The sequence below is a fragment of the Crinia signifera genome, chromosome 19 (assembly GCF_055691185.1).
Source record: "Crinia signifera chromosome 19, ASM5569118v1, whole genome shotgun sequence".
NCBI classification, from domain to species: Eukaryota; Metazoa; Chordata; class Amphibia; order Anura; family Myobatrachidae; genus Crinia; species Crinia signifera.
Genome location: NC_139226.1, coordinates 83775736 through 83791030, shown reverse-complemented (window position 1 = coordinate 83791030; position 15295 = coordinate 83775736). Strand labels below are relative to the sequence as shown.

General features: G+C 46.1%; 1 protein-coding gene across 4 annotated transcripts in view; it reads left to right on the top strand.

Moving 5' to 3' along the window:
• The window catches only part of KIRREL3 (kirre like nephrin family adhesion molecule 3), a 603038-nt gene that overhangs the window by 572389 nt on the left and 15354 nt on the right, over positions 1–15295 (top strand). For all 4 annotated transcript variants that reach the window (XM_083162831.1, XM_083162830.1, XM_083162832.1 and 1 more), the window contains 2 exons: positions 1573–1680; positions 2444–2553. In XM_083162831.1, the coding sequence (XP_083018957.1) occupies positions 1573–1680; positions 2444–2553 (218 nt within the window). The remainder of the gene's footprint in view (positions 1–1572; positions 1681–2443; positions 2554–15295) is intronic.

Sequence of the window (15295 nt, the reverse complement as noted above, 5' to 3'; positions counted from 1 at the left end):
GAGATTTGCCGAGATTGTGATTTGAAATGTGAATATTATGAAGTCTGGCGATAACATGAGCCAGTAAATTACAGCCGTGGACGCTGCGCACAGGGCGTAATACATAGTTTCTATTCACTACCTCAGTATGGTTTACTGTCAGCTGTTATTGTAGTAAAACGAAGCGTCCCGCTCATTACTTTCTTCAGCAGTGTCCATGTAGGAAAGTGATTTTAATGCATTAGATCAAGGTCTTGCAAAAACACTGAATGACACTTTCTAGAATTTGGAAAGTAACCCCCAGCAGCGACAGATCCCAAGGTCTTGATCTAACTAATCAGTAGTGGCGGATCCAGAGGACGGGCTGCAGCACAGTTCAAATAGGGAAGGAAAGAGCCACACCCACTGCCAGTGAGCCAGTTTGGAATGGCAGTAGGTGTGACTCTATATCCGCCACTGCTAATCAGTAAGTACCGGTAATATCATTCCCAGGAGCCACGTTGTCATAACCGATTACACTATGTGGCCGGGCCACCGAGCAGAGTACAGGCTTTGATACGGAGGCTCCCAATCCATTGCACTGTAATGAATAATCGCAGCGGAACCATAGAAACCTTGTAAACTAATGGACCCCATACATCAGCAATTAATTGTGACAATCCTCCGTTCTGGAGATGATTGTAACAATTAATCTTAAATGTGTGGGCTCCCCCCTTTGGCAATCCCAATCAGAAATTAATAGGGATCGCCAATCGATTGCTGAATCAGATTTTTAAACATGTTTAAAAATCTGGTTTTATTGGAGTTTCATTTTAGTATGTGTGGGAATTCTAACAGGAAATATCTGCCGATCACTGAAACAAATCTGTAATGTGTGGGCAAGTCAAAACGATTGAAGAAACCATTTATCTGGGGGAAAAATCACTGGATCTGAGAAGCAATTAATTGTGATTGCTGATGTATGGGGGGCCATTACCCTTACCCGGAGTCCCGCAATGAAGGCAGCAGCGCTGCCGGAATCTAAAAAAAATTATCTAGATGCTATTGTGCTGCATGGCGGCACACTGCAGCTGGCAGAGAGGAGGGGTCCCGGACGTAGGAGGTGGCACACGGGTCTCCTCCTCTCTTAAATCGTCCCTATCAGGGTTAGCCAACTCCAGTCCTTGAGAGCTACCGACAGATCACTTTTTTTTTAGTCTCCTCACAGAGTGGCAGATGTACTAAACACGATAAAGTGATAACGTCTGGTAATAACACAGCAGCCAACCGGCCCCTAACTGTCAATTTAGACAGGGTTTGAAAAAGGACATTTAGGTGCAGAATGGCTGCTGCGTTATCTGCCGTCAAGGCTTAATAAATAGACTCCCAAATCTCTCACAATTATATCACTCCCCAAGTTTTGATAAATACCCACCAAGTCATTTGCTATAAGAAAGTGGAGTAATTGCTGAAGGGGTGCTCTGTAGGGGAGCGTTCTCCTACAATGCATGCACTGCCGATGACTGTGTTCTACTTGCTGTGATACTGTATGATACTTGCTGGAGGATGCCGGATATTGCAACGTGAGTTGTGTCCCCTCTTGTTCTCTTGCAGAGTCTGTCCCAGTCACAGTGATTATCGGGGTTGCAGTCGGAGCTGGAGTCGCCTTCCTAGTCCTTATGGCGACGATTGTAGCGTTTTGCTGCGCCCGGAACCAGAGAAGTAAGTAACATCTGTGTCGCTATCCAGTGTGATTAAGATGGGGCGGCTGTGAAATCATTGCAGCAAGTGTAAAGTCACAGGCTTAAATGTATTACAAAATTAATTGCTAATTAACCTTAAAATAAAACCACAGTGTATGTGTTACAAGCCATGCTCACTAGCAATGTCATTATCACACTAGGACGCCAGGGAACAGTATGGAAAACATAAAAACATAACTGGCAAATTTTCAGATGACTGCAAGTAGATATTATCCACTATTTCTCGCTATTTTGGCGCACGCTACGATCCATACAAATGCAGTCATTCGATAATCGAACAGATTGCGAATTCGAACATAAGCGATCAACTCTAAATTAGGCTCAGAGTGTTGTTTTTCTGTTTGATATGTGTATGCAAGGAAGGGAGATTTATTTTGCTGGTCTTGGAAATGGCACAGAACTGCTATAAGGGTAGAGCAGAGCTAGGCCATGTGTAAGGGCAGCGTCGAAAGGGTTCTTTAAGAAGGAATAAGCAGGTTATGCTATTGACCCAAGACAGCGTGGTCGGAGTATCTTCGTGAAGGTTGATCTGGGATTTTCATGACCCTGACCACGGCCGTTTGCAGGAAAGTGGACCCATGGCTATGGCATGCTATTCCCCAGCAGGGTGTAAGGGTGGGTGATGTGTAAGATGGTAGAGATCAGGCAGATTACAGTTCTCCATTATTATTGATAATATCATCATTATTATATAGTAACAGAGTTCTATATGTATTAATCAGATCTGAAAGGCGTGGTATCTGCCAAAAATGACATCCGTGTGGAGATTGTACATAAGGAACCGACGACTGGGAGAGAGACAGAAGAACATTCCAGCATCAAACAGCTCATGGTAAGATGGCTGATTGTGTAATGACAGTATGGTTGTATTAGCCATGCCCGTGTCCTACATGTAACTGATGTGCAATATTAGCCATGCCCGTGTCCTACATGTAACTGATGTGCCATATTAGCCATGCCCACCTCCTACATGTAACTGATGTGCCATATTAGCCATGCCCGTGCCCAGGGGTTAAAGTGAGGGGGAACGGGTGGAACTGAGTTCCACCACCTCTGATGGTGAGGTGGAACATTTTTACCTCTACATTGGCCCAGCACAGTAATTCTCACAGAACAGCATTCTAGTTTGCAGGGGGATGCCAAAAACCCCACCACTTGCCCCATCTCTGCCTAATAGGGGGAGAGGAGAGGGGGTAATTAGGTGGCATAAAGAAATGAGTTCCCCCACCTTTGAATGACCACATTAAGCCCTGCCCGCGCCCTACATGTAACTGATGTGCCATATTAGCCATGCCTGCACCCTACATGTAACTGATGTGCCATATTAGCCATGCCCTACATGTAACTAATGTGCCATATTAGCCATGCCACATGCCCTACAGGTAACTGATGTGCCAAATTAGCCATGCCCTACACATAAGTGATATGCCATATTAGCCATGTCCGCACCCTACAGGTAACTAAAGTGCCATATTAGCCATGCCCTACATGTAACTGATGTGCCATATTAGCCATGCCCTACATGTAACTAATGTGCCATATTAGCCATGCACATGCCCTACAGGTAACTGATGTGCCATATTAGCCATGCCCACGTCCTACTTGTAACTAATGTGCCATATTAGCCCTGCCCGCGCCCTACATGTAATTGATGTGCTATATTAGTTATGCCCGGCCCCAACCCTATTTGATACACTGTATTAGCCATTCCTGCACCCTACATGTAACAGATGTGGCATATTATTCATGCCCGCGCCCTACATGTAACTGATGTGCTATATTAGTAGAAGTGTGCACCGGACACTTTTCGTGTTTTGTTTTTGGATCTGGATCTCCCTTAGTGTTTTGGATCTGGCTTGGTTTTGCCAAAACCGCCTTTTCAGGTTTTGGTTTTGGATCTGTATTTTTTTTTCTTTAAAAATCATAAAAACAGCTAAAACCACTATTGGTCGACACAGGGAAAGATCCACAGGGTCACAAGGTCGACAGGGAAAAGGTCTACATGTGAAACGGCCAGAGTCCATCCCATTTCTTGATGTCTATGTCGGAATCTGTCTAAATCAGTGATGGCTATCCTTGACAGTCCAGCTGTTGTTGAACTACACATCCCAGCATGCCCTGCTACAGTTTTTCTATGTGGCCATGCTAAAACTGGTGCAAGGCATGCTGGGATGTGTAGTTCAACAACAGCTGGATTGTCAAGGTTAACCATCACTGGTCTATATGGACCCCCAAAGGGTGTAACGCCTTTACTTACAGTTCCCAATTGTAGTCCATATGGATCCTAAAGCGTGAACAAGTTATGTGTATGAAAAAAATAGTGAAAAACTCATGCCGACCTATTCATGCATTGACCATTGTTATACCGACCTATTGAGTGTGTCAAGCTTTTGTTATCCTTAACCTAATGACTGTCAACTTTTTGACCATTTGCCTGTCGACCAATAGTGGTAGATCTATTGACTGACTAATCACTGGAACTACTACATACCAGAGGAGAATTCGTCCCCTCCATGAAAGACCCATCTTGCTCCGAGGGGGTTAAGAATCCTGTTACACAACAACCACTCAGAACAAGCTTCAGACTTGGGGCCCAGTTCAGACCTGATTTCCGGGTCCAGTGATCAGGAGCAGAGTTTGGGATCGGAACTGACCTCAGCGATCCTACTTGAAAACGCCTGGGATCCGCCTGCTGACAGGACTGAATTGGGCCTATGGATTCCAGCAGTGGCGGCCCAGTAATATATGGCATGGAGCGGTGCATTTTCTGCCTGCACAGGAGGTAGACTGTGACAGTGTATAATGCTGGCCAGCTACAACCGAATGGTCACCTATTTGCCTGATGAGGAGAGTAAAAGGTCCATACACACTGGGCGAGTTTGAGCTGAAAGCAACTCAAAACACAAAATTTGAGCGGCTTTCCCCCCAGAGATGACAGCTGTCATCGCTGTCCATATACCCAGGGCAAACTGCCCGGTGTGTATGGACCTTAAGGGAGCCACGTGCACTGCAAATCACTAGTATTACATCACTCCCATTTCTCCAGCTCATAGTGAGGTTTACAGTTTAGTAACTCCATATACAAAACACGGAACCATCGGATATAGACAGAGGAAATCACAGAATCAGGTTGAGCACAACGTAATAGAAACTGGCCACTGTCCTGCAATGGGGACAGTACTGTTAGTGGAGGGCTCCTTAGCACTGTTGCGGAAGTTCCCAGAAAGGTGTTACTCCGCTATTATCCTGGATGGTGGCTCTGATCTCCGTGGGGAGATGTTGTAAGTCAATGGTCTGGGAACAGGGGTAAATTACCCCAAATGGGGTCAAAATGATATTCCTGGTAGTTATGGATGGTTGCGCTGCCAAGACACAGCCGGGTATGCATATGAATCTATAGATCTATATGACCGTTCATTACCCCAGGAATTTAATTTCATATACTGTAGAATCTATCCAACACACAGCCTGGCAGCCATTAATGGTGATGATTACCATGTACTGTATGCAGGGGTCATGTACTGTATGCAGGGGTCAGTACCACTGGGTCCCCTGTGGTTGGCATGTATTTAATATATATATATATATATATATATGTGCATGAGTTTGGGGTAGTGCTGCAGCTTTGCCTTTCTGTCAATGAGTAATGATGCAGAGCATCGGCAGCCAAGGCACACTGACTGCATTACTGAGAGTTAACTAAGACCTATGAGACTTTGTACAAGAGGTCAGAGGCTAAGAAGCTTGTGCTGAGCTCTGCTTGGTGGAGCTCATCATATGCTTCTCAGGCCCATGCAGGACAGCAGCAGCCATCTCGTCATGGGAGGGTTTTTAATCAGAAGCAGCGCTGAGCCTTTCAGGACTCCTACAGACCATTGACCAAGTTTATACTGCCTTTAATCTGTGTTTTGACAGTGTAATATTCTCCCGTTCAGTTTGCGGCCAGTAATGACAAGTGGGAGGGGGCCCCCCTGTCTAAAGTGACCCCGGGCCCCCCAAAGGCTTAATACTGCCTTGACTGTATGGCTGTACCACACACAGCCTGGTAGCCATTGATGATGATTACCATGTACTGTATGGCTATAGCACACACAACCTGGTAACCATTGATGATGATGATTACCATGTATGGCTGTGTGTGGTACAAATGAAGGGTGTAACGTCATTACCCTGCTGTAGGAACTGGGACAGTTTTTATCCCATAAACTCTACACCCCAGCCCCTATCTGCTCCTACCTCCAATCTCTGTCTTCACAGCTATCCAGCAAGTTTGAAACAGTGTCCCTGCAAAAATTGCTTGCACTTTCTGTTATGACATCTTTTAGCACACAGAGGAGTAATTTGGTCAAGTGGCCTCTAGTGGTCACTTGCGGTACTTCTAGGGTTACCACCTAGTCCCTTTAATTCCGGACACATGTTAATTACACAGGTTCTGTGGCAGTTGAAAATCAGGTGAAGTGGAGTCTTGAAGTCAGCCAGCCACAGAACCTGTGTAATTAATATGTGTCCGGAATTAAAGGGACTAGGTGGTAACCCTAGGTACTTCACCTTATAATGTCTGGCATAGCGGAAGCCAGAGAGGTCCTATCCTAATTCAGGAAGGATTTGGAGAGGCAGGAACCATGCACCAGGGACTGTATACACCCCTCGTGGTTACTGTGCATCAATACCGCTAACCCTACAGAAATCATTCATTCATGTATCAATACAGAACATGTAGCAAGCCTTGCACAGTAACCAATACACCAGACCACAGAACAAATGAAGATAGAGACCTGTGTTTCCATAGTACATATCGTATGCAGGCATACTAAATACGGTGTAAGACTAAATATGGGGGGCATCTGCTGCCCCCATCTCTTCCATGGCTACATTTATTACTTCACTGCTTCTAAGAGCAGATGGTTAAAATCAGCCATCAAGCCCCCAAGCCTACTCATTGTCATTGTGGGGAATTATCCAATTATGTGTCTCCTTTACAAAGCGAGCTCTTAAACGTGCAGGTTACTCTGCACAGGCGAAACCAGGTGATGGTGGCCAATCAAGGGATCATTATGGAAACAAACAGATGTATGATGAGAACAAATCAAGGTGCATTATGGGGGCGGTAGTAGGAAAATCACTGTAATGAGCTGTGATATATATGCTTCAGTCCCTTCCCTTCTATTCCACATTACTGCCGGAAAGGAACCATCATGTTTCTTACATTCTGCTGGCTAGGATCAGGGGTCTTCTGTCTGCAGGCTTTACTGGGCTGGAATCACATAAAATCACATTATATTATATGGCAATACAGGGCTCTCCCCGGCTGGGGTCTCCTGGTGCTATGGGCCCAATTAAACCTGTTCGTAGGACAAGTTTGTTCTGAAAATGGATAAAACCATGCTGCGCTGCAGGTGGGGCAGATGTAACATGTGCAGAGAAAGTTAGATTTGGGTGTTATTTTGTTTCTGTTCATGGTAAATAGTGTCTGCTTTATTCTTACACTGCAATTTAGATTTCAATTTGAACACCTCTCCCAAATCTAACTCTCTCTGCACCTGTTACATCTGCCCCACCTGCAGTGTAGCCCATTTTGAGTACAAATTTGCCCTGCGATCAAGTCTGAATTAGGCCTAATGTACCAGCTGCATACAGTACAGCATGGAGGTCATTCTGGTTGACTCGCAAAGCTTCAAATTCGCAGGTTTGCGAGTCAACTAAATGCCGCCCACACAACCATCCGCCACTCCCTCGCACGCAGAGTTCCCCCGCACAGCTGTGAATGGATGTTTTGAATAAACATTCATTCACAGCTTGCGTGGCCAAAATAATTTGATCAATAACGACCATCAAATTATTTCTTCAGCGCCTGCAAATCTAAGTCACTATATGGTGACTCAGACTTACTGTGCCCTTGTACTGGAAGAGGGCGGGCAGCTTACATCTGGTAAGATCAGCTTCCCACCCCCAGCACCAGCGTCACAGGCGAAGCCATAAGAACTCCCAGCATTTCATAGGAACACCCAGCATTTCATGGGAACACCTATGAAACGCTGGGCATTCCCATGTGCGCAACCCTTGTCCGCCATCCCACGCCCCCCTGTCTGAACTGCTCCGTTCCTATGTGCAGGTGACTATGCAAGTAGCAGCGTCCGTTCGCACAGATGAGCTGCACATATGCATAAGCGACTATGCACAGCCCATCACCATCGCTTACGGTGGAAGATTCGCAATGGTGAGGATAATCCAAAATTACCTCCTATACTCTTCTGTATGTAGCTAGTACCGTGAGCTTCATTAAGAATTAATCTCAGGGCAAATTTGTACTCAAAATGGGCTAAACCATGCTGCACTGCAGGTGGGGCAGATGTGCAGAGATAGTGTTACATTTGGTTGGGGGTGTGTTCAAATTGAAATCTAAATTTCAATGTAAAAATAAAGCAGTGTTTACTGTACACAGAAACAAAATAACCCACCCCCAAATCCAACTCTCTCTCTGCACGTTACATCTGCCCCAACTGCAGCACAGCATGGTTTAGCCCATTTTGAGCACAAATTTGCCCTGCGATCAAGTCTGAATTATCAATGTACCGGCTACATACAGTACAGTATATACCAACCAACATCATTGGGTGAGGGGGCAGACTCTTGGCCGTAGGTGTATAGGGCATTATTATATATGATACAGTTGTGCAGTAAGTTCATTACAAAGAGTCAATTCTTAATAAAATATGTGTACTGTATATCAAATACAAAAGGTCTTTCGGGCTTATCGGATATCAGAGTCTAAATCCGCCCTCCCCAGACAAACTTGTTATGATGTTCTAGCTTACAGGATCTTCATAATAACAGCCCAGCACCAAGTGTACCACAGAATGTCTCCCATAACATAGGAAATGGAGATGAAATCCTCGTACATAACAGGAAACTAAGGGCATGATTCTGGTTAACTTGCAAAAGTGAATTGTGGCTCGATTGGACAAAACTATGTGCACTGCAGGTGGGGCAGATGTAACATGTGCAGAGAGTTAGATTTGGGGGAGTTATTTTGTTTCTGTGCAGTGTAAATACGGGCTGATTTCTTTTTTTGACTGCAATATAGCTATCAGTTTGAAGTACAAACCCCACCCAAATCTTACTGTCTCTGCACATGTTACATCTGCCACCCCTGCAGTGCAGCATGGTTTTGTCCATTAGAGAGAAAATTTGCTTTTGCGAGTGAACCAGAATCAGGCCTGTCACGGACCCACCGGTCTCTCCTCCAGATACATCAACCTGAACAGCTCCGGCCATGACTGGGGTTCACTTTGGACAAACTGGTCCCCAATAGAAGGTCACTGCCACCAATGCAAGTTCAAGAAAGGATGCTTGCATACGTCCGGATACACAATACAATATATAAAGAAGGTTATAGCATTCTCTTTTGGCTTAAATCCTCAGAACACAAAATTCAGAACTGGAATTATGTATGATTTATTCCCAGAAGATACTTCAGAGCTTTAGTGATAAAAATGGTTACAAAGATGATTAAAAAGTACACACAGAAGAAATACAACTCAAAAATAAAAGAATTAAAAAATGACAGAACTGTATCTTACAAAATTACTAATTCTGTAGTGAGGGGATTTCACATGAAACATCCGGGTCGCTTCCAGCCAGCTTACTGATCCTCTAAGAAGTAAAAAAAACTATAGGGACAAGAGAGCAGTTATACCTGCAGACTCCCTCATCCCTCCCAACCTTGGGATTTTGACCATTTCCCTGCTGGACATTAATGAATGTCCCTAAATAAATGATTCTTCTACATGAAGATTTAATCTACTGCTTTTTAAGTGATTTGTACACATTCCTTATCCAGTGAGATGCAACAGACATTCCCCAAGAGAAATCTACAGATGGTCACATGAGGGTATGTTCACCCTGCTTACACTCTGCAGGGGGAAATGGCAGACAACCCCCCTTAGCTGACATTAAGTTTACACGCATAATACAAGATATGCCCTGATCTCACGTATAATAATAGTAGAAGACATGATTTTACAAACAATACCAGAAATACATTAATCTCACACATACAGTAATAATAACAGGAGGCATGGTTTATTTGATCCATCACATCATCAGATCGTGACACCTCCCCAATCAAAATGGCGCACAAGGGCGGTGACCCACGTCACGTCACATCAGTGCGCTATTCACTACATCGCCTGGATGGGTAGCAGTGGTCTCCCTGCTGAGACCGACTGCCACAGTTCCCATGTAAGGATAAGCACTACAGGTGTGACTCGTGAACTCCAGGACTCGTGTACCACCCCTAGGCTCTGCATCTCACCCACCTAGTTACCTGTACTACCCCCAGTGTGCCACTGCATGCTGGCTGTCTCAGGGGTGTTACATGACCTGTATCCTCATGGTGGGTACCTAGGTGCACTTTCCCCGTCCTCCCTGAGAAGCAGGTTGGGTATGGGTGTGGGGTGTCTGACCACTGATTCTGCTGAATCTCTGCGAACACTTCCCTATACTTAGCCTCTGTCATGGTACCACCTGACGCCATAGCCGTGGCTGGGGTGGGCAATGGGCTTGGTTCCTGCCTCTCCCCCAGGGGATGGCAAACTAGCGGTACATAGGTGTCCCTGCCACCGTAGTCTGTGAGCACACTGATCAAGTGGAAGCTGTGTCCCCTTTTTCAATCCTTGCTGGCAATGACACAACCCATCCCAGCTGTGCGTTGGACTTCCGGGCATGGATTCTCCCCTGCAGCTGGCAGTTTGGCTTGACTCACTGAGATCAGTACCAGCACCTTCTGCCACACCCCAAACAGACATTTCCCTGTGGTGTAGGCATTCCAGAACCTCCGCTTAGCTTCGGCAGCCTTATGTGACTTCGGGCCAATGCTAGCAGAGATTATAAAGTTCCTTGGAACAACATAAGGTAAACCATAATTATGATGGACATCATTTCAGGCATGGCCCTAACACTGTTCCCCTCACCCCTTGGTACTTGTAACTCTGCATGTTTAACTATACCACAGGTGTGGGGCATTCTCCCAGCACTACATACACATTTAAACATCTCCTCTTCCCAGAACCTCTTGCCCTGAGCTGACTGACACCTCAACGCCTCACACCTCATTGCTATGCTTGTGTGAGGAGATTCATCCTCTGTGTCTGTGTGTGTGAATTGTGAAGAGTGGCCTGTTTCTGCAAGGGGGAATTCCAGCAGGTCATTGTCCCCTGTCTTGGACACATCACAGCCCAGTCCTTCAGAGGTTAAAGGAGCCGAGTTTAACCATTCCACTCTGGGTGGGGACCCTTTTGCTGTAACTGTCTCAGGCTTGTCTGATATGCCCACTGGGTCATTCCTTCGGCCAGTTACAACTTTTCCCACAGTGGTACACAACAATACCTTTTTCAATGTCTATACCTTGATCTGAGCATTAGGAAACAGTGCATTTATCCCATCAAGCACAATACTATCAATTGTCTCATATTTAGATTCTCCCTGAGGGAACACCAGCTGGATCCTCATTCTTAGGGACCTCTGAGGCGTTGGGATTGCGATATACAGATGGAGCTCATCACATCTTTGCAGGGGCTGGCGTTTCTAACGCCAGCCCCCGGCATCCCGCCAGGGGGGCACGCGCACGAGACCCCCTGGCAACGGAGCTTGCCTCCGGTCCCCGTCGCCTCCCCCCGCCGTAGGTACCCCTCGCCACCCCTAACCCTGCCCGTCTCCCTGAAGTGGAGACAGGCAGGGACACAAAGCGTCCCCGCCAAGAGACTGGGACGCGCGTCAGTTCAGTGTAGCCCCTATCTGCCGGGGCTCACCAGCGGGGAGGGTCTGGGGAGCCCCGGCCAAGGATGGCAGGGGCTACATCTGTAGCAGTCCATTTTCTTCAAAAATCCTGTCTTGAGCGACTTCCCAGAGTGACCTCCTTGCCTCACTATCTGAAAGAGACCAAACTGGGATCTGTCTGCTGTTCTGCCTTGAATGCCTCACTTCTGACCAGCTGATCAGTGTGGGGATACAAGGAAGGTAATAATGGCCTGCCCTCCCTCAGGACAGTTTCTGAGCTGGTGACTTCTACAGGAGGGAAGGGGGGTGAAGGGGGATCTTGTGCTAGTGAGTCCCCTTCCACCCAGGCAGAGGTTAACTCACAGCTTTTCTGGGTTGTGATTACAGGGGGTGCCTTTACATTTTCTACAACCCCCAACACTGATACATTTACCACCTCCTCTGACAATGATACAGCACACACATTTGCATAACTGTTGTGCGGATCAGCAGGGGTCACCTGAGGAACAGAAGCATCCTTAGCTAATACCACTGTATCATTACCAACATCACATTCATTTTTCAAACCACATACATTTGTACTGCTGCTGAGTTTTTCAGCAGGGATCACCTGGAGAAAAAACAGGATTAGGGAATAGCATTGCAGTATTACTGACATCATTATCAATTTGATATGCAGCATGCCTCCTCCCCAAATTAGTTTCCCACAGTACGGTATTAGGTACATCATCCATGATTCTGACATCCCTGGGGCCTCTTCCACCTCCCCAGTCCAGATATCCCTGAGCCCTGCGCACCTCAGGGTGTACCGCACCCACACATCCCTCAGCCACAGTCAGGAATAAAGTTCTCGGGACACCCTAGAGCTAAATGCACAAGTAAGCACCAGAGTCTAGTAGACACTGCTACTTCAGTTCCTACCATATCCACTTTCAGGTTATCTTGGGGCTGTTCCTGGAGTCCTTCCACACCCAGAACAGCAGGCACCGGATTCCCTGCGTGGCCTGTCACAGGAACAAGTGATGATTCCTTCTTGAGGCAATGGGTACTGATGTGCCCCACTTTGTCACAATTAAAGAACCTGTGGTCATTTGCCAAAACAGGTTGTTCTCCCACCCTCCCAACAGACATAGTCTCCTCCATGATTATGTCCGCTTCACAGTCAGCCCCTTCCGGCAACAAATCTGGGGCCACTGCTGGGAGCATGTGGTTCACATTTCTGGCTTCTCCCAGCAGTTTAAACTGGGTCTTGTGATGTGATGTCTCCTGAGCAGGTTCCACAACGATTGTAGCAGGCTGGGGTACCATTTCCATGAGGGGAACCCCGGTAGGCTGGTCCGCTGGTTCCAAAGCTGGTAATAGAAGCTGTTCCAGGCGCTGCCATTCAGCATCTACCCAGTGGCACCGCTCTTTCCACCATGGGGTATCAAGCTTTCTACAATTATAGGCATATTGCTGTGCTATTTCAAAACATTCCTCCGGGTCTCTCAGCAACATCCCCGGTGTGGGATCCCCACTTAGAAACAAGTTGTGATGCAGGCCGACAATGTTGCTCTCATCGTCTCATTCATAGGTTAGCTGCTTGATCATCTCCCTGCAGGAATTGTTGCGAAAGGAGATACCTTGCAGCTGACATTCTTTAGTGAGTTCTTCTGTGCTCATAAAGTTAAACAGATAATCCTCACCATCATCCTCATATGGGTCAGAATACTCACTGGGCTTCTGCAGACAGAAAAAGTTCAGTATGAAGTCCACCTCCTGCTAACTCAGTAGCCACGGCAGATAAACTATCACGTAAAGGTTCGTCATCATGATGCTCTGTATCATCCTCCACTGGTTCACCAACAGCAATCAGGCCTCTGAGCCTCACCAGTTCCAACTGGTACTCATGCCCGGCCTGGCTCTCTGCAGCCTCTCATCTGGATTTCCGCTCAGCAACCTCAGCATCTCGTACGGCTTGGCGCTCTGCAGCTTCTCTGTAAACAATTGCTTGGTAGTGCTGCATCATCTGCAAGGCGAATGCTGGGTTCACATCCTTCATTTGCTTCATGGCAGTTTGAAGGTAACTCTGCAGTGTAGACTTGCTGGGCCCAGTAGAAGTATCTGACCCTGGCAGTGAATCTGTTGTAATGTCCAGTGCTGACAGCCCCTGGAGAAGGATTGTCCATGGACTGGTTTCCTCCAGCAGCTAGAGTCTGATCGACATCCACGAGTGCCCGAATAAAACGTTCTCTACTCTGGCCAGTCCAAGGGATATTCCTCTGCATACACATGACCGCCAGGCCATCTCTATCCATCTGCTGGTAATCAGCCATCCGGAGTCTCCCACTTGTCAAATAAAAAGATAGGAAAAATAAACAAGAGAAGGGAGGGGAAATAGAGATTGCTCTCACTGTGTGACTTTTAAAATTATAGTAAAGCTGAGTTCTGATTCTGGTGATGTGGGTAGTTCTCTCAAAATTCTACCCACTCACTTAAGTTATTATAAAGGAAAATAAATTCTCAATCCCACCGCTTACCACCAAATGTCACGGACCCACGGGTCGCTCCTCCAGATACGTCAACCTGAGCAGTTCCGGTCGTCACGAGGTTCACTTTGGACACACGGGTCCCCTATATAAGGTCACTGCCACCAATGCAAGTTCAAGAAAGGACGCTTGCATACGTCCGGATACACAATATAATATATAAAGAAGGTTATAGCATTCGCTTTTGGCTTAAGTCCTCAGAACACAAAATTCAGAACTGGAATTATGTATGATTTATTCCAAGAAGATACTTCAGAGCTTTAGTGATAAAAATGGTTACAAAGATGATTACAAAGATTTTAAAAGTACACACAGAAGAAATACAACTCAAAAATAAAAGAGAATTAAAAAATGACAGAACTGTATCTTACAAAAGTACTGATTCTGTAGTAAAGGGATTTCACATGAAACATCCGGGTCCAGCCAGCTTACTGATCCCCTAAGAAGTAACAAAAACTATAGGGACAAGAGGTTATTTATACCTGCAGACTCCCTCATCCCTCCCAACCTTGGGATTTTGACCATTTCCCTGCTGGACATTAATGAATGTCCCTAAATAATTGAATGTGTACAATCACTAAGAAGTGATTTGTACACATTCCTTATCCAGTGAGATGCAACAGACAGTCTGATAAGAGATCTTTAGTGGAGAGGGGCGGAGCATCTTTGGCCTGCTCTGGACCATGCTGATCTAAGCCCCAATCTGATTTATGAGGGGGTGTCTCTGATCCCAACTTTAGAGAACTCTACAGATTGTCACTCTGAGGGAATGTTTACTCTGCTTACACTCCGCAGGTGGAAATGGCAGCCAGCCCCCCTTTAGGTCACATTAAGTTTACACGCATAATACAAGACATGCCCTGATCTCACACATAATAATAGTAGAAGACATGATTTTACAAACAATACCAGAAATACATTCATCTCCCACATAATAATAACAGAAGGCATGATTTATTCGATCCATCACGTGATCGGATCTTGACAAGGCCCTAAGAGCACATCACATATTACTGACCAGTTCACTTCCCAATGGATATCCCACTACCGGGTCTGGTGAATCTCACAGACAATTTCTTGTTCGACGTCCAAGTCAACATTTAACAGTGTCAAAAGCTTGACACAAGGAAAAAATGGTCAAACATTTTTTGGGGTGGAGTGTCCGTGTTGATACCCAAGCACATCAACCCCCAGTTAGTGTTGCAGGTACCCTCGCTTCAGATTAGGGGTGCCTCACTATACTACCGCTGTGCTCGGACCCATTCTCGT